The sequence below is a fragment of the Drosophila mauritiana genome, chromosome X (assembly GCF_004382145.1).
Source record: "Drosophila mauritiana strain mau12 chromosome X, ASM438214v1, whole genome shotgun sequence".
NCBI lineage: Eukaryota > Metazoa > Arthropoda > Insecta > Diptera > Drosophilidae > Drosophila > Drosophila mauritiana.
In genome coordinates this window covers 10,588,362-10,613,490 of record NC_046672.1, presented here as the reverse complement: position 1 = coordinate 10,613,490, position 25,129 = coordinate 10,588,362, and the positions used below count along the sequence as shown (strand labels likewise).

General features: G+C 42.8%; 1 protein-coding gene across 6 annotated transcripts in view; it reads left to right on the top strand.

Moving 5' to 3' along the window:
• The first annotated feature begins 10,724 nt into the window (after positions 1-10,724).
• The window catches only part of LOC117146407 (insulin-like growth factor 2 mRNA-binding protein 1), a 28,403-nt gene continuing 13,998 nt past the window's right edge, over positions 10,725-25,129 (top strand). Inside the window, exons 1-3 of one of the 6 annotated variants that reach the window (XM_033312596.1) lie at positions 10,725-10,920; positions 11,028-11,154; positions 18,314-19,157. In XM_033312596.1, coding sequence (XP_033168487.1) covers positions 19,045-19,157 — 113 coding nt within the window. In that variant the 5' untranslated portion in view covers positions 10,725-10,920; positions 11,028-11,154; positions 18,314-19,044. Of the gene's footprint in view, positions 11,155-17,621; positions 17,783-18,313; positions 19,158-25,129 lie in introns of those variants that run through there. The other 5 variants (XM_033312595.1, XM_033312594.1, XM_033312603.1 and 2 more) reach the window with 5 other exon arrangements.

Sequence of the window (25,129 nt, the reverse complement as noted above, 5' to 3'; positions counted from 1 at the left end):
TGGGCTCATTGTCATCCTTCCCGCTCAGACGAGACAGCGCCCAAATGTCGAAAGTGTCTGGAAATAGGGCCCATAGGTACCAGGACCCGGACAAGGACGAGGACCAGGACCTAGGCCCATTGTGCGAATGCCTTTAAGAGCGACTGCCGGGGCAGGGACAATAAAGGAGTCGAATAACAAAAAGCTTTTCTAGTTTCACAGCTTTCCACACACGGAGCCGGATTTGCTTTGTCTGCGGTGTCGGCTCCTCGGTCTTTGGGCCACAGCTGTCCGGCAATTGGGTGGGACTGAACAATTGGTCAGCAACTGGTTGCCATTGGCGGCGACCACTGGTCAGTGGGCAGCGTGAGAAGCGGCGGGCGTCCAGCATCCCAAGTGAAAACCCATGGCCAGCTGGCCCACTCTTGTGGTCCACACAATGGACACGGGAATCGAGCCACAACCGGACCCCTTTTGTTATTCAAGATTAGCCCAAAACATGAGGTGGTAAATGGACCAGGAAACCAGGAGCTGTCCAGGATGCCCAGCATCTGTCGGAGATCTCGAATGGCGCCCAAAATGGTCAATCAAGTTCAGCTAGTTCTAATCTTCAGCTGCCTTTTGCACAATTTCAATAATAGATAAAAATGGTAATGGGGTTTAGCATACCTTTGTTACTGTTTTCTATTAAAAAAAAGCCCTCTCTTAAAAAACCATTCCTTGCAATAACACGATTTCCTGATTTTCTTTCAAAAACCAATCACTTTTTGGGCAAATCTTTGTAAATAATAATACAAGAGAGGGCATTCAAAATTGGAGATTTTAATTTTTTCACATTTTTGGCAAATTTTTATGATTACAAAAAATGCGAAAATTTGACTAAAAATTATTTTAACGGTGTCCGTCTAAAAGTGATTGGGATTGTTAGAATTGGTAATTAGGAGTAAAAAACGGTACTTCTTTTAGGTGTGTGACCATTTTTGGCCAAGTTATACTCAAAAAACCCAACTTAAATATTCATTTTTTTGCCTAAAATCATTTCCCTAATTTTTTGAGAAAAAAATATTCGGTATTTTAATCAAAACATTGGGAATAATAACCCAAATATGGAATGTCATACCTCGTTGAGTTTGTTTTTTAAATCCCAATCGATTTGCATTCAAGTTTGGTAATTCTAAGATTTTTAAATTTTTCGCAAATTTTGATGACAAAAAATGCATTACAAAAAATGCGAAAATTGGGCCAAAAATTAATTTGACAAAATTATTTTAAAAGTGAAAGGCGTTGTTAGTATTGGTTGTAAGGAATACAAAATGGTACTCCTTTTTGCTCTGTGACCATTTTTAGTCAAGTTATAGCCAAAAAAGCCAATTTAAAATTTCAGTTTTTCGCCAAAAATAGTTTCCCAGATTTTTTGTAAATAAAATATTTGGTATTTTGATCAAAACATTTGAAATAATAACCCAAATATGGAATGTCATACCTCGTTGAGTTTGTTTTTTAAATCCCAATCGATTTGCGTTCAAGTTTGTGAATTCTAGGATTTTTAAATTTTTCGCAAATTTTGATGATGGTACCCCTTACAAAAAATTCGAAAATTTGGCAAAAAAATAATTTTACAAAATCAGTTTAAAAGTGAAAGGGGTTGTTAGTATTGGTTGTAAGGAATACAAAATGGTACTCCTTTTTACTCTGTGACCATTTTTAGTCAAGTTATAGCCAAAAAAGCCAATTTAAAATTTCAGTTTTTTGCCAAAAATAATTTCCCAGATTTTTTGTAAATAAAATATTTGGTATTTTGATCAAAACTTTGGAAATAATAACCCAAATATGGAATGTCATACCTCGTTGAGTTTGTTTTTTAAATCCCAATCGATTTGCATTCAAGTTTGGGAATTCTAGGATTTTGAAATTTTTCGCAAATTTTGATGATGGTACCCCTTACAAAAAATTCGAAAATTTGGCAAAAAAATAATTTTACAAAATCAGTTTAAAAGTGAAAGGGGTTGTTAGTATTGGTTGTAAGGAATACAAAATGGTACTCCTTTTTACTCTGTGACCATTTTTAGTCAAGTTATAGCCAAAAAAGCCAATTTAAAATTTCAGTTTTTTGCCAAAAATAGTTTTCCAGATTTTTTGTAAATAAAATATTTGGTATTTTGATCAAAACATTGAAAATAATAGCCGAAATATGGAATGTCATACCTCGTTGAGTTTGTTTTTTAAATTCCAATCGATTTGCATTCAAGTTTGGGAATTCTGGGATTTTTAATTTTTTGCAAATTTTGATGATGATGATCAATTAGGTGCTTTGCATAGGAATATAATACAAATCGTTGGTAAAATCAATTCCGAGACTGGTTACCTCTTTAGCCAGCAAAATGGGTATTAAGGATTCTGCCGCAGGACACGCGGTGCATGTGCATGCACATACATACATATTTTCATTGCCTGACAAAAGTCAATGATCGCACGGCTGCTGAAACAGTTGAAAAATGAGAGGAACGTGAAATCGCAATCGAGCGCAAAGGGATCTGGCTGGCAGGAGGAGGGGGCCGCCTAATCCGGCTGACGCTGGATCAGGACACGACAGGACATTCGCAGGATAGGGTGTGTGGGCACGAGGATTCGCTCGTTCACTCGGAACATTTTCGGCAATTACCGAAAAATAAAGAAGCGAATTAATGCAGCGCCCGTGTGTGTGTGTGTGTGTGTGCGTGTGCTTTGTGTGCTCAAGGATCAAGGGGTAAGGACACTCTCAGGACACTCGGCAGCGACTTTTTTTTTTGGGGTACAGAGCCAAGCCGAAAAACCAACACAGCCGAAAAAAAACGCGGTGTTTGCACCTGTCCCAAAAGGAAGGACGAGCGGGGGGAGGAGAAAGAGGGGCAGGAGGAGCCGCAGGACGACAGCCGGGCCAGCGAAATTAAGGATAAGCAGTGCAGTGCAGGATCGCAAGGATCGCAAGGATCGCGCGGATCGACGTGGCTCGTGCCACTCAAAATTCCAGCTTAATTTCGCCGCCATCCTTCGTCTTTTGTTGTGTGGCCAAAAATACAAAGAACACATAAAAAATAAAGTAATAAAAGAAGTAAAAAGCGGAGAAAATAAATGTTAACTAAAGGTGGTGGTGCAGTGCAGCCAGCAACCCCGTTTCGCCATATACATATGTGGGTGCCAGTCCCGGCACGCGATCCTTGATCCCGGATCCCCTGATCTTCCCCTGCAAATGTATATCCCATCCGATCCGATCCTAACGATCCTGTGCGCCGTTAAAGCTTCGCGTGCGGCACTCATTGTTATGCATTTTAAATATGAATTTTTATGGCCGCCAGACATGCAACCAGGAGCCCAGCGCCCCTTATCCTTATTAATTCCTCGTGATCCTGCCTCCCCCTTTTCAACCAGCCAGGCTTCCTGGGTGTTCGCGTTTCGTAGCATTTTGTTCGCCGACTAAATGCCCGTTAATTCGCGGCGTTAATGAGGCCAAGCGTCGCCAACGAGTCCTGGTTCCATGTCCTGGGTGGCCTGGATCCTGGCTCCTGGCTCCTGGATCCCGAATGCAGATGTCCCCTAGTCTCCCTTAGCTATTTCATTTTCGACTGCTTATTATGGTTATTGCGGGGCCCTATTTATTTTATAAACGATAATAACCAGCCAGCGTATGCAATCCGCCGCTGACACCTTCCATCTCCAGGATCGGGCGATCCCGATCGTCCTGCCCAAGATTGACGGTGCAAGATAGTGGGGAGAGTGAAGGGATAGGGACATGCGAGCATTGCTTAATGACTTTGCATATGCTTTAGGACAATGAGCTTCAAGATATAATGAACAGATTAATCGTTAGTAATAATCTTTAAAAGGTAAGCTTTCTTTTTTTACCAAATAAGTTGAACAATAAGTGAACTAGCATTTTTAGTTTACAATGTTGCAAAGTAGCCACAAATTCGACAATTCCCAAGCTAATGGATTATGGGGAAATGGGGGAAATAATTAACGCATTCGCTCTTAATTTGGAACATCCAAGGTGCAGTTGGCCAAGTTTCTGGTTTCTGGCTCCCGGCTCACGTCCGGTGTATCCACATTAATTGGAACATTATCAAGTCGCTCCTTAATGCTCTGTTGGCTTAGTTCCAGCTTGCCACTTCAGTGCGGAGCATTATCGCCCAACGGGATGCCCCAAGGTAGCAAAGGTATCGCCTCCGGGCCATGCCCCATTTTCGTTTCTTCTGCCCATGGATTCACCACCATCATTGGCAATTTAATACCCCAACTTGGTCAGTATTCACTCATTCTTTGGGTGCACTGCTGCATATTGAAATTTTATGTATTAATTTCTTCGTGCCGCTTTCCGCTGCTCTCTGTGCACAGCGGTTCCATCAATGGCTTGTAATTGAGCTGACAACATTATCGAACTACGCCTTTTATCCCCCCCTTGCCACAATTTCAATAAAGTGCAGTCTCAGTCTCAGTCTTGCCCCCCCTTTCTTCCCCACCCAAAAAAAAGGAAAAAAACGCGTGCATAATTGCTTCATTTTTTGGGGCGAGTCCCGGTTTTGTTTGCTTCTCAGGTGGCAGGTGAGCCAGCGAGCCAATGACGCGTGCCCTTGCCACAGGTAAAACGAAGCTGCCGGGCCAGCTGCCCTCTCCTCTCGATTACGCAATCACAACACATTAAGCGCTGATTAAGACACTTGGGTGCCACTCACTCGTATGCAAAAAGGAGCGAGGATGCCAAAGAAAGACCAAAAGACTGGTTAAATGGCAAGCTGGCGAGCTGGGAGACACCGACACAGATCGGATTGCACAGCAGATCCTGCAGCAAGTGTGCAGAGATGCACACTCAGAGAAATAACTATCAATTAACCTAAATGGCTAATGGCTAATTAAAGTCTTAAGAGAGAAGACAACGCAAGAAAGAAAGCGCGAATTCTTCAGTCCATACTAACTAACAGCTAAACTTCTTAAAACACAGATCTATGATTTATATATGATATTTATACATATGATTGTATCCGCTTTTATAATATGTTAAGACTACTATTGTTATTATTTGCCAGTAAAATCAAATACATATAAAATATTTTGTCTTGCTGCTTAGCATAATAATTAAAGAAACCCCTTTTTGTTCCAGTTATGACTATGCTAATTCCTCATCGCGATCAAGATGCAGAGGCACACGGATGGGGCAAGACAAGAGGAGGCTGCAACAGGGCAGAGCTGCAGCGATGCAACGTGGAAGTTGCATGGCTGCAGGGGTTGCCTTTGCCACGCGACCGAACTTCTCGCTGCCCCTTGAAATGCAATCCTTTGTGCCCGTTGCCCGCGTGCTTCCTTTATCGCTGTGTTTTCTCCTTGATATGATAATTATGAGCGAGAGTCGAGTCAAGATTACGCGGATCGTGTTGCAACGGGAAGGGGGGACGCAGGACAGCATCTATGTGTGGCAACACTTGGTTTTTAATTCTTCTTTTTTTTTGCTTGTTTGTTTATTTTTTGGTACCTCTCCCAGGTGCAATACCGTTAAACGGGGAACCGGGAACCGGGAACCGTTAGTCGAGTTGGCCAACAAGCGAGTGAGAAATGGCCAGTCTCGCAACTGTGGAGTGAGCCGAAAAACCAACAAGCACAAGCAGCGATCTGCTGCAGGTGCAGCTGGCGACGAGATCAAGGATCGCCGATTGCCGATGATAGGGTCTTCTGTTTGCCGATCTCGCGTTGCCTGACCCCCGAATAAGCTCATACGTAGATACTATATATACACATAGATATATATAGATATATACACATATGTACGAAATGTCCTGGGTCCCGAGTCCTGTGTCCTCAGTCCGCGATCCTTGGTCCCGAAAAATCCCCAAGGGAGAGTGTGCCAACGCGGGCAGACAAGCACTTTCGCTCGCAGGATGCACGTTGCATGCCGCACGCGCTTTCTTTGCCGCATCGGTGCAAGGAGTGCGGCGGCGGTGGTACGGGCTCCTGCCGTGAGATTGCCATCATCAAATCAGCCGCGTCCCGAATGCTCCGTGTCTCCGTGTCTTCGCGTCAGGCAGAACTTATTAAAAACGCATTGAGGTCATCGCACCAGCAGAAGAAGCATACGAAGAATCGCGAGTAACAGTAACAGCAGAGGGAGAAACTGCAGAAGAATGCCCGAAGAAAGCCCGTCGATACGAAGGGGTCCCAAAAAAAGAGTGATTCCGGCACATACCGCAACTGTACCCAGGTACAGTGAGAACTTACAGTTTATGAACTGTACCCAGGTACAGTGAGAACTTACAGTTTATGACACTATAAGTATACAAATAGCATTTGCGTGCTTTGCTAACTAGATTCGCAAAACTAGCGAGAAACTTAAGTTCTCAGATTGCCAAAAACTCTGAAGACTAGTTGAAGAATAAGTTGCATCCATAAGTTTATTCACTTCAATTGGGATGACGTCAGCGCCAACCAAAATCTGCGATGGACGCAATAAACTAGAAAGTTCCGTTAAGATTTCAAAGTACGCAGTGACTTCCAACTTCCAACCCCCCACCCACCACCCAGCACCCAGCGTTCGTCCTTGTTCCACGACGGGACGATTACAGCAACAACTGGCTGATGGCAGAGGGGGTGGGGGGGGGGAGATGCCAGAATAGAGAGACACACGAGGGTTGCAATCTAATGAAATAATAATAATAAAAAAGTAAATAAAGCAAGGGGCGAAGTCAACGGAACGCAGCCAAATTCGATCCTCGACGGATGGCGTGGGTGCAACAGAGACGGCAAGAGTGGCAAGCGCGTAACGGGACACCACCACCCAAAAGCTGGAAGACAGCCGACTGGAACGTTCTCCCCGCAACCCCTTCCATTGCGAACCATTCCCGTGCCAACGCACTCGCGAAAATAATTGAATGTAATTTCAAATGATTTATATGTATGATTGTATACAAATGAAAATGGCGTTTCGTAGAAACATGCGAAAGTATTAAGATAGATGATGATCTGCTTGTTTATCTCGCACGCTACATTCCCTGATTAGAAGGTATCTAATAGTCGCAACCATGGCGCACTTCCTTGTTCCTTTACTGTGCACTAAATACCATAGAATCCAAGCCAAATGCGATCCCAACCATCCCAAATCGAAATGGAAAATCGCAGCATGGCAACGCACAAAAATGCGTCGCAGTTGCCGCAGGGGTGGGTGGTGGCTTTCCCTTTCCCATTTCCATTCCCATTCCCATTCCCTTTGCCTTTCCCTTTACCATTAGCGTTAACCCCTCCCAGCTCGTACCCTCGTCCCTTTTTGGACTAGGCTAGGGCTAGAGCCCAGACTGAGAGTTCAGAACTCACAGCCAGCCGGCTGTAAACATTCCTGGCAGACGCAGGAACGCAGGAACGCAGCAACGCATCTCAACCACACAGCACATTCGGCAATAGCGGTGGTGGTGGCAAGCAAATTACGGGATTTTCAGGGGTTCAACAGCCTCCTAGAAATGTACGGGACTACTAAAGTATTCCATCAACGCATTGAAAGAATTCTTCAAGTCTGCCATCAGAGATATATCTATACAATGGTACTTCAAAATAGAACTTAAGGATATGCTAATATAGATAGTCAGAGGTAGAAGGATGTACATACATATATATATTCCTGAAAGACCTATCTATAAGATTGTTGTATCCTAACAAATATTAAAGAACTTCACAGTTCGCCTTACTTCTGCACTCAGTGTTCCCTAGTTTAAGCTTAAAGTTGCAGCGAAGCAGTGAGATCCTGGATGGAAAGTGCACGGGCATGGGCTTAGGACCACTTCCATTGTGCACCCATGTCCAGGGGCGTAGGGCCACATCCTCGACCTTGTCCTTGTCCCGTATTTTGGGGTTGAAAAACTACGCAAGTTTCGCTCGAAATTCGAAAACGGGACGCAATCAGTTAGTGTGTGTGTGTGTGTGTGTGTGCGATAGGGTATGGGTGTAGACTCCCTGTGTGTGTGTGTGTGTGTGGGCTGAGTTGGGTTGGTAACAGTCGTATATATATGTATGTACATACATACTTATATATATTTTATGTTTGTTGCTGCTCTGGGGTGCGCATCAGATTTAGCCGAACGAGGAAGGAAGCAGCGACAAAGAGGAACGGGAAAATGTAGGAGAGCAGGAAGTAGTAATTTCGATGGCAGCAAGGTCAGCGAGAGAGGGAGATGGCAGGAGTGAAGGAAAAGAGATGGAGAAGGCACAGTCTTAGATCGAAACACGATTTTTGAGATGCAGACTTTTCCAAGTCGCCGGAATCGCTATCAGCTCACTTCCCTCGTGTTAACTTCATTGATAGTTGGAAAATCTAGTTGGAAAATCCCGTTGATGTATCAAGTACTGTTTATAAAAATGTATCTTTTATATCTCTATCATAATCATTCGAAAAAAAGATACTAGACTCAATCAACCATTTTGATGAGTATGGATTCAGATCATTACCCATAACTCATCGTTGCGAAACTTTGTATCTTTGTATCTTTATTATACCATATCCCTATATATAAAACTGTGTTTGCTACAAAGTTATGATTATAAAGAAGCCGCAACGCAAGTCGTAAAATCATTGCATACTTTCTGGAGTCTAAATGTGTCACATTTTATAGGCTAACATATTGAAACTTGCAATCTGAACAATGGGATTGGGAAAACAAAATAATTTATCTAATTTCATTATAAACCAAAATTAAAGCTTTATTACTGTCTATGCATAATCGCATTTTACAAATGCCAATAACTTGCCTCACAAGTGGCAATCGTGAGTGGAGTCGAATTCACAATTTCCCGAAAGACATTTTCCGTTCTCTTGTTTTTCCCATGTCTTAAAATTGTTGTCTTGCCTTTTGTCAAGCAGCTGTGGCAGTTTGAATTTTCCTGACATTTTCACGAGCCAGTAGACAAAACAGACAGGGCGATAAAAGGGCGCAAAGGCGAGAGCGAAGAGGAGCGGAGAAGAGAGAAATGCGGAGAGAAGAGCGATGAGCGAAGAGAGAGCGGGAAAAACGCTGGCGTCTCTGCTCGGGCCACCCTTGTTTTCAGAGTTTTTCCCCGAGTTTTCCGCTTGGTACTATGAGTTTTCGCTTTTCACATTTCACACTCACCCCCGTCGCAGCTGCGTCGACGTCAACGGCAGCGCCAGCGTCGACTGCGCTGCCAACAGCTAGCCGGTCCAAGCCAATCAGATGGAAAATATTCGTTTATCCGTTGCGTTTTTCGATGTTTTTCCTTTTCGGTCGGGAAAACCTTTTGCAGAGGCGACAGCAGTGCAAAGTACAGGTCCAACAGCTGGCACAGTGATCACCAAATAAAAAAGAAGAACAGATCAACTGAAAGTCGATCGTTAAATCGGAATATAAATTAACATTATATAAGATGCGGACGCAGTTAGTTCTATGAATATGCAATGTATCTAAACAAGGCCTAAAATGTATGTTAACTATATTTTGATTGCCTGTAGTAACTTAATAATACCTATGGCATAAATCAATAGTTAGCTTATTAGATTTCTTAACCTTAGATCATTTATAATGGTCGCCGACTTTTAAGAGTGAGTGTGGTGTAAGCCGGCTGCTGCCCTTTAAAGCGGATAATGTGGATAGACGCTTGCACACACACACGCATACAGATACAAGTACAGGCACAGATACAGATACAAATATGCCAAGGAGCCAGGGTCAGCCATTTTGGTTTACAACTTTCACTGTTTTGGATGGGTGGGAAAATGCGACGCCAACGCCAACGCCGCTGCTACAGCGCCGCGGCAGAGGTCCTGAGAGCAGAGCAGAGCTGAACAGAGTTTTCCTCGCATTTTCATCGGGCACTGAGCAGACACCTTGGAAATTGGGATCCGTATATCCGGCAGGCAGGCAGTTCACTCGTCGCCGTTGCGTCAGTTCGTTCGACTCTCGACTCTCAGCTCACAGTTCGCAGTTAAATAGTTAATAGTCAATAGCTCACGCCGAACAGCTATCGAGATATAAGTGTTTTGGATTCAGATTCAGATACGGATACGGATGCAAACGGCGCCGCCATTTGCGATTTTTGTTGTTTTTTCTTGTATGAGCAAAAAGTGACAAGGCACAAAAAAGAAAAGATAAAAACCAGTGAAAAGCCATAAGAAAAGTGAAAAATCATAAAATAACAAACAAAAATTCGACGAGAATTCTTGAGGTTTAATAAATACACCAAAGTGTAAGTGTAAGAAAGGGAAAGGAGATACCCAACCGTAGAGGGAGAGGGAGAGAGAAAGAGTGAGGGAGTGGGAACAGGAGGGAGTGTTTTTCCAGCCTTGCTTTGTACGCACTCACGCATCTGCTGCCGTCTCGCTCGCACCCACACAATCCAACGCCCACCCAAGGCAACCCACACACAGAGTTGTCACCTACGCAAAAATCAATAACGAAACCCAATAAAATAAAATCCCCAACGACAGCGAAAACAAGCCCAAAAAAATGTTACTTCCTGCCTAAATCAATCAATGGAAAAATCAATTGCGAACTCATTAAGGATGCTAGATTTTCATTCGAAGTATCCCTGAGTATAGATTGCTTAGAAGCTAGATATTTTAGGGATTAACTATAATTTCTTTTAATGCTTTAGTTTGTATTGGTAGGTTATGTGGAAAGTAGCATTGCAAATATATCCCATTATTAGATATTCGTAATCACACACACCATTGGCATTGCTGTCAATTGCAACTGTCTAAAAGGCCCATACAAATTTCACTTTTCCCACTATTCAGTTTCAAATTTTTTCTCGCTCAATATAAAAAAATCAAAAATTTACCCAAAATCAAAAATATACACTCACACAGTCCACAACAAGACAAGATACCGGAGAACAACAAGCAACACACCCATATAAAAGCCAAAAAAGGAATCTAAGATAGGCCAAAGGAAAGGCGAGAAAGACCAGCCTACGTACTAGGTAGATATATTTATAATCTGGAGAATTCCAAACCATTGGAATATTGTAGCCCAGAGAATATCGATCCTCTCGAGAAGAATTCGGCGACCTCAATTTCCAATTCTAAGGCCAACTTAATTGAATCGAAGAGCCTGCAAAGAACAGAGATCTCTGGAGCAACTAGCAAGCAGCTTAATCTCAAGCAGTTTCAACAGTTTTCGAGAGCAAGCAGTGCACTTGCGTCCCATTGAAAGTGTAAGTATCCTTTTCTGCCAGGATATTTAAACACGTCCTCGAAATGTGTCCTTGCTATTATTCCGTGTAATGACATTAAATGCCCCACAAAATCGGCTAAAAAGAACTTAATATGCGTATATAGCATATTATTCCTATACTATTCCTGTTTAAGATATCTTCCTTTAAATAATCCATATTCTTCTAAGATCAATTAAAAACCAATAACTTAGCTAGCACTTGGCCACAGTTCCTGTGTCTGCCTTTCATTCATATATCCGATGATAAATTCTTTATGCCCAACTCCATTGCAACATTGTACAAAGTACAGCGAATGCTCCCCAAGTGCGATTATAAGTTGTTCAGAATGTAAGCGGCATCGATTGAAGAGGCTCCTCTGTAGTTGAACGCCGAGGTTGCGTGTTTGGCGTCTATTTTAAATGTCGACAGCGCAAGATGCGCGTGGCATGAATGAAGCGTCTGTCCCGCCTTTCAGACTAACACCACACACACAACCATAACCCCCCTTTTTGTTGGCCCCCTGCTCTTCGTCTTCTTCTTCTCTTCCTCATTCTAATCTGGCTCGTCTGCTTCTAAATTTAATACATTCTCAAGTGAGGCGAAATTCATGGAAGATGCGAATAAAATCCGATCAATTTTAAAGTTCAACAGCCGCTGAAAAAGAGAGAGTGCAACAGAGTGGGATATACATGTATCCAAAGAAATGGGGATTGCAGCGAGAGAGATAGCAATAGGTCGGTGGGGCCAGAATTAGAAGCAGACTGACAAAGAAATAGGGGCCAGTTTGGTCAAATTCCTCAGCGTTTCGCAATTGAGAGGGTGGTTCGTATCTTTCGGATGCCAAGTTGTAAAAGGCGGAATGGTTCGTAGCTGAAGGATATCCAAAGCTCGTTTCTTTTACACCGCTTAATTATACGTTCATTAGATAGTTAAATGCTCATTTTAATCGCGAGTTAACCCTTAATGCTTTTATAAATTCTAGTGCTTCGGATTGAATAGATTTCATTCCTTAGAAAGCTGCCCTTTATCTTAAGATACCAACCACCCCCATTATTGAAAAAAAAGGGTGCTTGCTCACTTCAGTCTTATGTAAGGGCTACATGCATCTTACTTTTGGGGATGTTAGTCCTTCACTAGCAGCGTAAGTTGGAAAGTTGGAGTATTCTCAGATAGCCATCAATCTGCACTCGCGCTCAGTATCCGTCGATCGTCTATCTCGTTCTATTTGAGGCAACTGTACCTCGTTAGCGCGCTCCTGTGACGCGGGTTGTCCTTGAGGCAGCTCTCTAAGAAAGCTTAGGTAGGCAGACAGGCAGCTTTCGCAGCTGTTGCCTGCTCCTCGCTGCCTGGCTGCCGCTCATCCGTCTGCTCCTTCCTTGGGCACTCCTTATCTAGTCCTTAAAGGTGTCCTGTAGCCAAACGAGCTCCTCGAACCCCATCCCCCTTCGCCGGCATTCCTCATTCGATTGTTTTATGTCCTGTTCGTCGGTGGCAGTCGACTGTGTGCGGCAGAGTCAGGATATTGCCGCATAAATAGTGGTTTAATGTGAAAAGATTTAAATCTATTATGGTACATACTCATATGGTTTGCCATTGATTAAAGTTTTCTTTTCATTTTCACTAGTAATTTTCAATATCGAAGCTATCCACTATGATTAAGAATGATGGTTACCATTAACTTAGGTTAACTTTTCATATAAGTTCTTATCTAAGAGTCACTACTAGTGCTATCCCATGGAACGGAAGCCGCAAGGAAATGAAATCACTTTCCCAAGAATCCTGCACACGAACCCTTTTTTGCATGCATCCTTCCGGTTCGTGTGCATCTCAATCACATTTGACTGCGTTCGCCATTGCAGTCGGTAGAAGTGTAATCAACCACTGAGCCACTGAACCACCGAGCACCACCCAAAACCCCAAACACCCACCCAGAGGCCAAGAGGACGGACTCAAACGGACGCATTCACATAGCTCTCGACGATTTTATTCGCAGGACTAAAGTTTCTCCCCCCCTCTTTCTCTCTCTCACTCTCTCTCTCTCTTGCACTCATTTAGCATGCATGTGTGGGAAGAAGGGGGGCGGCGATGGGTTGTGGGAAAGTGGGTGGTTAGGCCTTCTGGCGTTGCATACTTTCGAGGGGTTGCTGTGCTGCACTTTGCTGCGCGCGCGCCATTTTCCATTCGTTCAGCGTAAAATGGAGCAGCAAAAAGTGCAACTGCAACAGGCGTTCGCCATTTGCCGCCGGTTGCAAAGAAGGGTTATGCGGGGGGTAGGAGGGTCCAGAGGTGGAGGTCAAGCCCGCCCACCACGGGGGTTATAACCTTTGGCGGGATGATGTTGCAACCGCAGGAGTCGCCACCCCTCGAGAGAGCTTGCTGCTGGCGGCGGTGGTGGTTGTGTTGTGAGTTGTGTCGATACCCTTGACGCCGTTGCACTTTTGTTGCAAATTGCTGGCAAAGGACACAAAAGCTTTACAAGCCTCGCCACCTCTAATTGGCTTGTCGCGGCTGAAGGAAAAAAAGGAATGGAAAGGAAAGGGAAAAGGAGGAGGATGCCGCCAGGAAGTGTTGTTCAGTGCTCGGTAAGGATTCAATCGGATTCAAGTGGCTGGCGAGGGGTAGAACTAATTTAAACCATGTACCAACCCAAGCAGCCTACCCAGCGCACCCTTGCATCCTTGCATCCTTGACCACCCTTGCATCCCTCTGGCGCGAGATGAGGCCTATTAAACGTCAATTAATGTCACCTTCAACAACTGCAATTGCCGCCGCTGCATCCTGCATCCTTTTGCTCCTTTAACCCTGGACCCTTTCCACCTACCCGGCCTCTACCCTCCCGATTCTGATTGCGATTCTGCTTTTCTGTTTTGATTGCGACGCGTGCAGGAACCTTTAAGATGGCAGCGGTGGCTGGTGGGGAAGGGGTTTGCTGGCTGGCGTTCAACTAAAGAAGGTCAGAGTGCAGTGTTGCATGCAACAAGTGAGCCGACAGAACCAGACGACGTCGACCAACCCGCCCATTTGAACTGCATCTATAAAGGCGGTGCGGAACGAGATTTAAGCTGGCTGCATGCAGCATTTTAAAGGCATTTCAACACTTTACGTGTGATGATTATATAACAAGGATGTTAGGTGGAGTCAGCCACTATGTTGGGTGGTATATTAAGTGCCTTAATAGCCTTATAGATGGAAGATTTTATATATGTATATGTAAAGATGGTTATATGTAATTAATATGATAAGTCAAAGGGTTTTCTCATTGAAATATATGAAGATAATATACTATATTATATAATGTATTGGATATATGAAATGTATGTGATGAATCAGACTTAAGTAGTAGATATTATTGCTATATTTCTTTTCAGCTCAGTAAACAGATTAAGTTTTACTTAGTTCAGAATATGTAATGTGTAAGGTTACTGAATGGATTTGAAACGAATTGTAAGCCAATTGTTTTACAGATTGAAACAGTGATAAATGGAACACCTTTTTAGCTTAAATGTTGTTAGGGCTGAAAGTAGAGAACGTGACTGTTTAGAAGGTTCTTGGCTACAAAGTTTTGCCGCTTGGTCTAAACTTTTCACCGCTAATCGCAGCTTTGGACTTGAACTTGTGGATCAAGGACATTGTACTAGCCTTGCCCCTAGGCCAACTCCCTCTCCCCTCAACTAGGATTCAATGTGAAACTCGCTTTTGGTGTCCTTCCACATCTAACACAATCCCCCCATTCCCCTATCCTAACCACCTCTTTCCCCCCGCCCCCCGTCCCCTTTGGTTAACGCTCGCATTTCGTTTTTCAATTTTTCGGCTGCTTTTTGCGTTGCTTTTTTTTTACTTAGAAAAGAAAAGAAAAAAAGGAAAAAAGCAGCAGCAGCAACAAGAACGCCGGTATACAGAGCAGCTATTGTGTGCTCGCAGTTCACTTCCTTTTGCCGCTTCCTTCTTCCTTTTCGGTTTTCAGTTTCCAGAGCTTAAGCGCCGTCGTCATCGCCACACTCACACACACACGCGCGCACACACACGCACACTTGGACACCTCGCAAGTTTATACGTGTGTGTGTGTGTGTGTATTCATGTGTGCCTCGTTTTTTGGCAACGCCAGCGGCGCAGTCCGCGTTGACGTCGACGCCGGCAGCGGTTTAAAAAAGAGCGAGCGAGAGCAGTACGTTGTGCATCTCTCTCGCACGCGCTCCTTTAAGTTCAGTTACTTTTGGGCGGCGGAGCGTGGAAGGAAGGGCGGGCAGGGGGGAATGGAGCGAGGGCAACACACGCGCGTCTTTTCTGAGCCGCTTTTTCGAGTGAGTTTTTCTTCGAGAGCAGAGTGTGCCGACAGGAATTCCTCATACAGTCCAACTTCCATAGCTGGAACATCCAGAATCCAGAATCCAGGATCCAGGCAAAGCATCTTTCACTCGGATATTCCTATAGAAAATCTAGACTACTTTCGCAAGTATTATCTTCTTTTCTTAAAAGAAACTTCAGCGAAATCCTACATTTATGCAGATTATTTGATATTATTAATATTTAAGCAAATACTAAAACCTGTTTTAATGTTCTCACGACAAAGAAATCCTTAGAACAAACAAAATCAAAAGCTTGTTTTCGAAATCACTTAAAGAGCCTTTAAGGTATAGACTCCGCGAATTCCTGTTTGGTCCTGTTTTTCTAAATTTAAATGTCAAAATACTGTGATCTAATATTACCACAAGGCTATTAACCGTTATTAGAGTTCTGTCTCTAAAATATAATAATTCCAATTCAACGAAGTTTCAAATGAAGAAGTTACTATTAAAAGTATCTGAGCTAAAGTACCTTTGTGGAAACAATCCCTATGTACATTTGGCATTCAACACAGACTTGCATCTTGCTTAATTAATGTTTCAGTAGATCCTAACTTTTCTAGAATTGAATAATATTTTATTGTACTTACATACAATTTCACAAGTGCCAACTATTTGTATGATAAATCGAACTAGTAACTAGTATTTTAAATAATAATGTAAAATAGGCATGTAGGGTCCTTACAAGTACGTAACTAAAGAATTAACTGCTTTATTATCGTAACCGTGAAAAAATGCTATCAAGGGTTAATGCATAGATACTATAACTGAGCTATAATATCTTAGGATCTGCGAATGGCGGAGCTTTTCTGATAACCCAAGTGAACTAAACCACCATTTTAGATTTCATCTGGCTCATTGTTAGCTTTAATTACCGCTTTTATCAATTTCCGAAGAGCGATGGCAGCAAGAAGAAGACATTGGAGCCACTCAACACGCCACCTCGCTCGCACTCGCACTCACTCGCTCACCTACTCACTTACCCACAGTCACTCGACTCAGAAAACACTCGCCGAAAATTTTCGGCAATCCGTAACGCACACACACATACAGTGCACGCGGTTTCTTGGTGTTTTGCCTTTGCCTTTTGCTTTTGCTTCTCCTCTCCATTGCCATGCCATTGTGTGTGCGTGTGTGCTTGTGTGTGTGAGTTTCGCATTGGTGTGTGCGTGTGTTTTGTATCTGTGTTTAGGAATTTCGGCAGCGGAGAAAAAATGTAATTTTCGAGTAAAACAGCGTCCGTGCGCTCGGTCGGTAGTTTAGTGTCTGAAAACGCTCCTAACTGTAAGCAACGTAGCGTCGCGACTCGCGGGCTGCCCCAAATAATCAAAAGAGAAAAAGAATTAAAATCAAATAAAAAGCAGCCAGAAAGAAATTGTACAAAGCCAACAAATAATGAAAAACAAGAGAAAAAAATAGCCAAACGAAAAGCCCAAAAAAATTAAACCAGAAGAGAAGAAGCAGCAGCAGCAGCTAAAGCAAAACCAAAACCAGCAGCCTTGAATCAATTTTTTCTCTGTGCTACACTTTACTTTAATATTTTGTGACCGCCGTACCATTTTTTTTTTTTGCCATTTCACGTTTTGCGCGCCACGGATACTTGGATACACGGGTATTATCCGTCGGAAAACGGAAACGAAACGAAGCAACAAACGAGTCCGCCGTATAAACTATCATCATCTCCACTGAGAAAAAAAAACCCCCTCCCTCCCCATACAACCCAAAAAAGGAAAATAGAAAAGAAAACTAGAAGAGAAAGAAGAAGAATGAAGAAAAAGGAATGGGATGGTGAATAACGGGGGCTTGTGGGGGGGGTTCTATGTGTATTTTTTGTTGCTGCTGCTGCTACTTTTTTCGTGGCATATTTTTTGACTTTGACTTTAATTCGTTTGCCTTTGCTTTTTCCCTCTGCCCCTCCGCGCTCTTCGTTCTGTCTGAGTGTGTGTTTGTGTGTGAGTGCGTGTCTGTGCGTGTGTTGGCAACAACAACAAGCAAGATTGTCTCTTTTTTTTCCTATTTTTCTTGATAACATTTTCAATTTTCCGAACGAACAAAACAAAGTGTTTTCCCACATTTCAAACCAAACAAACGCAAAATTACACCAACAACAAGAGAAATTTTTGTTTTTTTTAAGGCACTCTGACATCATCTGCAAAGCTCCACTTTCCACTGCGCGAAAAAAGATACACCAAAAAATAACTTATTAAATTAAAAATAAAGCCAACAACAATTGTTAAACTTCAACAGCAGAAAAGAACAACACAGTCGACAGCAAACAATGAAAAGTAAGCCAACAGACAGCAAGAAAGAAAGCAAACGACAGTCAGAAAATTTCCGCAATTTTGGGGCCGTATGCGAAATAGTTAATTTTCTTTCGCCTATGTACTTATTCACCACCAAAAAAAAAAACGAAATAAAATAAAACAAATCCAAAACCAAAAAAATGCCAACAGCAACACTCGCGCACACACACAGACACGAGAGCCAAGATCAAAGTCAACATGACGAAAAAAGCTCGCTCTTTTTTCTTTTTTTTTTTTGGTTGGCCGCTCTCTCCCGCATAAATCTCTTCTACTTACTTCTAATGCCCCGCACCCGCGCCCGCGCACTCTTTCTCTTTCACATTTAATAACACACTCTCTCTCGCTGATGACGAAAGCAAATAGCCGAAAAAGAAAGCTGTCGCGTTATGCCGGCCGGCGATCGCAACAGCTGTTAATGTTAGCCCTTATGTGGGCGTGCTTAAACCCTTAGCGACTCTCTTACTCGAAAATGACCCCACAGAACTAATTGCATTTTCCCCGTCTCTTTCACAGATAACTCTTTTTTTTGGCCCAATTGACACCAAAAACAAACAAAAACCACATACCACTAATGTAACAATTTTTTTGAAGCCCACCAAAAAGGACGAGTAAAGCAAAAAAAATTAAATCGCAACGCACAACCAAGTTTCGAGCAAAAAAAACAAAAAGTTTAAATTCAAATCGTAAAAGACAGTTGCGAAGACCCGTGAAAAAGTTTAAAAAAAGAAATGCAAACGCGACTTTAAACCCAAAACCACTGACAAACGCTTCTTTCACACCGGTTCAGCAAAGGTCAGCGAAAGTTTCGACTCGGCAAAAATAAAATAAAATTACCAAAAATATTAAAAAAGATACAAAACACCGAATTACAAATCGTAAAATCCGTCAAGGATATGAGTAAATCAAGTAATTGAGCGCGCTAAATTTAAAAAGTTATCATTCCACACGTTACATCCGAAACGAACAAGAGTTAAAGGCAGGAGTTAAACGAAGACAAGCTTAAAAATACAAAAATATTGAAATATTTCAAAAGCTCCGATTCGCCGCGACCCAATCAAATTCTAAAGTGTTCGACCAGCGATTTTTGCACAACTTCGGTTTCAGTCAGGCATACAGGGATATATAGTTACATATATCTAAAGTGCATATATATCCGATCGATCGACTCACCAACGTCTAAGGTAAACCAACAAGAAACAACGCACGCACACCAAAAACCAAAAAGCAAAAAAGAGCTACTGAAAATGGCATCCGAACTGGATCAATTCGCCGACCTGGAACTCTCAAAGGAGGATCGTGAACAGATCTTCGATCCGCCACTGGATCGACAGCAGTTGGAAGGTGCTGGCACCTCAAGGTATGTACCCCAATGCCATTATACTATCATTCCTGTTTAGAACAGATCGAATAACAGATCACACAAGGCCTTTCTCTATCCAAAACCCCAACACCCCTCCCACCCCAGAAAACCTTTTGAAAACATTCTCCCCCATCACCCCAAAATACATATATTCCTCCATCTTTCATTGATCTTGTTGTAGCTTTTTGTAGTTTGTTGTATGATGCTTTTTTAGCTTTTTAGTGCGGGTTTCGAACCACAACCCACCCACCATTCATACATGATGTACCACCTACCCTAGCAACCACTTAGAAATCCGATACTCTTACCCCCGCATCAAATCGAATCAAATAAATCCAGACCAGTTTAGATCAGTTAGTTGGGTAGCTACTATTTATCCAAGTTGGTCGAAAATGGCGCCCAATGCTCTTTATATACGCCTTGGCCGCGATTCGATGCGCCCCTCCAAGGCTTTGGGCATCAAAAAAAATAAAAAATAAAAAAAAAGTGGAAGAACTTAAGAATATTTGAGGCTCTCAGGAGTAATGGGAAACCCGGAAGGCAAATAAATGAGCTACGATCCTCGGGCGGGGAAACTGAATCTAAATCTGAATTTGAATCTGAATCTGAATCTGAGATACTGCGATCTGTGATCTGCAATCTGCCCTGCACACAGGCAATCCACAATTGCACAAATTATCACGCCAAATAACATGAAGTTTGCCCCTCATGCGATGGCCCTCCTACTTTTTCGCCACCCTAACACCCCCCTTTTGGACATACAACGCTGCTAAATAGCAGCTAATTTCCTGTGATAAATTGGGCATATCACCGGGAGACAGGATGCAAAAAAAAAAAAGAAGGGAATAAAAAACTATGAAACTATGCAGAAGCAAAAAAAAATGGCTCTCAGGGAGGACCTTAGGATGCTGAGGATCCTCCGACCCTCGTCAAGTTCCCCCCTCGAGCCAAGCTCAAGTGGTGTAAGTAAACACTGAGCGGCATGGAACAAGCTGGGGTAGGCAAAACCATCATCATTGTCACATAAAAAAGCCCCGGAAAGCGCAGTAGCCACTACCTGTCTCGCCCCTCACTGTTCAAGCCAGCCTCTATGTTCCCCCGATCCTACGATCCTACGATCCTCCCAACCTTCGATCCTCTGATCCTTAGGATTGCCGGCCAACCCCCGATCTGACAGAATTGATATACTTGCCGCACGCTGCTCGAACAGAAGCAGAAAAAAACAGCAAAAGGAAGGGTTAGGAGGAACTCACTTAGCATCCTTCTGGGCAGGATCGCTCCTTCCAGGAGAAGGAGGAGGAGGAGGTGCAGCAAGATCAATGAAGGACAGATCGAAGTTCGACCTAGCTTAGGGGGCCAAAAGATAATGTTTGTGTTGCACCTCCTAAACAGATTATATTTTCTTCCCCTTATCTTCGTTGTGCTGATAATAAAAGGGAAGCCCAAAAAGGATTAAAATGGGGTACACGGGACTAGGAACTTGGAAAGCTACAGTATTTCAAAGTTATAACTTTTTCCATAGAAATGGCTGCTTGAATCCATGATAAGTCCTATGTTTAAATGTTTAGAATTTAGATATACAGTTGCATATATGATTTCTTTACAATTGATCTTCAAACGTACTAGGATTGACTTTCTTCAGTGACTAATGTAATGGTATAATCAATATGAGATTATAATGAATAATAGCATTTTAGATTATATGATGACTATCTGACGTACCTGTAGTAAACGTTGTGAGAAGAAATCACCTTAGGATGATGCATTTTTCTGATTTACGCTACCGGTTCGCCCACAAACCTAAGATGGCTCTTAATATGCGGATTGCGATGCTTCAGCGGCACAGCTTGTTGCGTGTTAAGCCGCTTGTTGCAACAACTGCTAAGCCGGTAGGCAAAAAAAGCGAAATAAATGAAATGAAATGAAAGGAAGGGAAAGGAAAGGAAGAAATCCCAACTAATTTCCTGCAGGAATGCAAAGTAAACAAAACAGCAGCAGCAGTAGAGTGGTGGCAAATATACGAAATAATATGAATCTCCGGGGCCAAAAAGAATCTCACAGAACAGCAGCAGCATCAAAGGCAACGAAAGACAACGAAATCTTTTTCTGTAGCAATTGGTTTAATCCGCCAAAGGAAACATGCCGCTGCCACAGGAGGTATATCTTTCGCCAGCTTTGATTTGCTTTTTCGTTGCTTTTGCTTTGCTTTGGCACTGCCTTTGGCTCTAATTTGGACGCGGACTTGGTCGTGGTCGTGGTCGTGGTCTTTGGCTTGGGATTTTGCTTAGAAACGAAGGGTTGACCCAGAACGCCAGCGATCGAGAGATGAGATCTCATCTCTGGAATCTGTTGGTTGGTTCGTTGCTTGTGTGTTGGTGATCTCATGATCAGGTTTCTCAGGAGAGTTGGCGGTTGGAAATATGATTTTGGCTGAGTTTAGGGGCTTTCCTGCCCGCTTCATTGTTTTTTTTCTTTCTTCTTATATATCTATATATGTGTATATCTATATATATATATTTATATGATTTTGCCCCTCGTGTTTGTTCATTTTCTAGTAGCGAAACGCAAAACACGTTTCTCATATTTCCAACTCGCTCTCTTTTTGCTGCGAGTGCGGGCTCAAACATTTATAACTATACAAGAGGCTTCCCTGCTTCTAATGTTTGTTCACTTGCGGATGAGGAGGGCCGGGATGGGGAGGCTGCTTGCCAATTTGTCCTTTGCCACTTTGCTGTCTTTTTTTTTGGCTGTCTCAGCTTCTAATCGCAACCCTTTGCTGTTCAACATCGCCATCTGTATCTGTAGCTGCGTATCTGTATCTGCGCCTCTGCCACTTAGCCGTAGTGTAGGGAGCTTCTCTGGAAGCTAGCAGCAAATTTGATTCCCATCGATTATCAACTCGCTGGGAGTCCTTCGTGCTCTGCGATCCTGCTGATCCTGCTGCTGCTCGCCTTTTTTGATTGACAGTCAAATTAGTAGAGCTCCGTGGGCACAGGAGGCCGCCCGTGTGTTTGTGCCATTCCATTCAGTTTGGGGGTAGCATTGGATGCGTTCTAGCCAAGCTTAGAGCAACAGCTGCTCCTTCTCAAAGAATCGAGGCCTGACCTTGGTTTATCGCTCTCCATTCATTCCGATCGCCCCCGCCTTTGTCGCCAGTCCACAAAGCCAGCCAAAATCGAGCCAAAAACCCGATTCACATGAGACCACGCTCGTGTGCTCATATATAGAGATGATCATGCACTGAACCAAACCAAGATAGCCACCAATCCTATTGAAGTTAAAAGAACCATGGTTAGATCTTTCAATATTTCGTGGAAAACTAGTCTAGTTACATAAATTTTTCCAAAATTGACAGATATCCAGCTTTCCTTTTTCCAGTTTTGCATAATACTCATGTATATGTATTTCAAAAAGGATGTTCCCATTAAAATGCTGTATGTCTGAATTAAAGTCACGCATTGTTGTCCTCAGTGTACCTACGTTGTATAGAATCAAATGAATGAAATCAAGTACTATGGCATTTGCGGGGGAGGCGGGTACACTTTACCTACATTTGTCCAAAAACAACAAAATCTGCTGTGGCCCATATTGGGTTTGTTGGGTTAGTTGAAAAGTTGTGCGAGGGGGGGGAGGATGGGTAAGGCGTGGCCCGCCAAATTTCCGCTGCTGCGAATTACGAATTGCGAATTGCGAACTGCGAACTGCGATTGCTGGAAGTTGAAGTTCTTGCACAGCGGAAGAGCAGAAGGACACCGACTTTGGCAAATCGCTTCGGACAGCAAACAGGATGCACATATTTTTTGCTGAACTCCTACGCCAGGTAGGAGGACAGGTAGTCCAGAATTTGTGGTTCTGTGTGTACGTGGGAGTTCAGGTACAAAACAAGAACAGTCTTGGCCTGCCCTAATTTCAAGGTGATGCTGTAACCGGGTTAAGTATTTAAGAGACCTTCAATGACAACTTCTTGATTCCATTTGGAAGGGCTTCACTTCAAATCGATATTGTGATTTGTATAAACATTAAAACATTAAAAAGACCCTGCATTCGAAGCATCCTTTAAGAAAATAGTAGGATGTGCTAAACTTGACACTTGACACTTTTTTATTACAAATAAAATAGTTCTTCCTCCTTTGCATTGCACGCTATTGTTAATCGAAAATCGATTATGTTTCATCTAATATCGAATTATCCTCCTTCCCCCATCTTCCTCAGTCCGTCTCCTTCTTACTCTCTTGCGGCAAATTCTTGCTGTTCTTTTCGTCTTCTTGTTCTTCTTATTTTCTACCACATTTTTGTGTGCTCCTTTTTGTGTTCGTGTTCATTAGAAATTTCCAAGAATTCGAACGACAACGCACACATGCGCAGCGTTGAGACTAAAAAAGAGAATAGCGAGGTATGGCAAATCTGAAGAGTCGTGTTACTGCTGGCTTAGTTTTCCAACCAAAATCAAGAAAAAACGAAAACGAAAAATAAGAAGGAGCCACAAACACGCGTTCCTCTTACGTTTGGTACATGGCGAGAGAGAGAGTGGCAACATTGGAGCGACAGAAATGGCGCGAAAACTTCTCACTCTTACGTTTTATTGCACCCGTATTGAACTTGAAAAATGGTATTGGTAGAGCCCCGATAGGTAACAATAGTTTTTATATTTATATAATATATTAGAGAGGAAGCAAATAGTAATCATAAATATCCTCTTTTTTCAAAATACATAATCAATAGACAAATCAACGAAAACTACATACTTTGAACGCACCAATAATAACTTAGAACTATATGTATATTTATACATACCAAGTAGGTTTGCCGACTTTATGTGCTTTGCTATCCTATTGTCCTGGGATATTGCCATCGACCTGCGGGTACCGCACTAGGGGATAGCAACTGTTGTTCCGGTACACGTGGCAGGCGGCGGGGGTGGAGACGGACGAGGACACATTTCCAGGACTTTCTTCCTCCGTTAGGACCAGGACCAGGACTTTCTTTTCGTTTTGGCACCAGCTGCCAGTTGCGATCGGCCGGCAGGGCAGCAAGAATAAGAAACCAACCCTTTTCGTGTCTTCGAGTCTTCCCGCTGATCTTCGAGATCCCCGTGATCGTGGCGTGTTCTTCGACACGCAGGTAGGACCTCGAAATTAGCTGATAGGGTCCTGTTCCCGATCTCGATCCCGATCCGATCCTGTCCTCTTCCTGTCTAGCCCATTGTTTGTTTTATTTGTGCGCCACCGTTCGTGAAGAAAGCATTTCACCGATGGCTTAAGGGTTGCGGATACCCCCATTACCTTTTCTTTCCCTTTATTTCCATTTGATTCGATTCGTTTCAATTCGATTCGCGTTCAAGTCGACAGCTGCTTAAAAAGCTTTGCTCGGTTTCTTTGGCAAGATGCAAAGCTTGGCGAAAGCTTTCGCGATCTTCATATGCGTGCGATATTATTAATTATGTATAAAATAATAGTAATATAAAATTGGTTCAAAGTTTTTTGCCTAAAAAGTATTCTTACTTTTAAGTGCTACCCCGTTTTACCAACATTTTTCTGCACTGGTATATACATTGTACATATGTATAATTTCCAAACAATGTTTTTAGTGCAACATTTTTTAGTTTAGTAGCCTCTTACACCCATGAATAACATTGCAGAAGTTAATTTTTTATTGTGCCCCAAATGGGGCACCGTGCAATTGACCTAGGGGTTTGCGCACTATCAGCGATTCGCTTCACTTTTCTCTCCTCTTAATTCTGTATTAACTTTAAGCTGGTTGTTGCCCGCCTGTTTACAACTGTTTTTACCGTTGCTTTCGCTTGATTCCGGCATTTTTGCGGTCAACACATGTCAAAATACATTTTTCAAAAAAGATTTTTACTGCAGAGAGAGATTGCGGCAGAGAGGAAACGCTACACTCGAACTAAAAATTAGAACTAGTATTTGGTATTGACCCGATCTTTAATATAAAAGTTATTAAATTGTAGT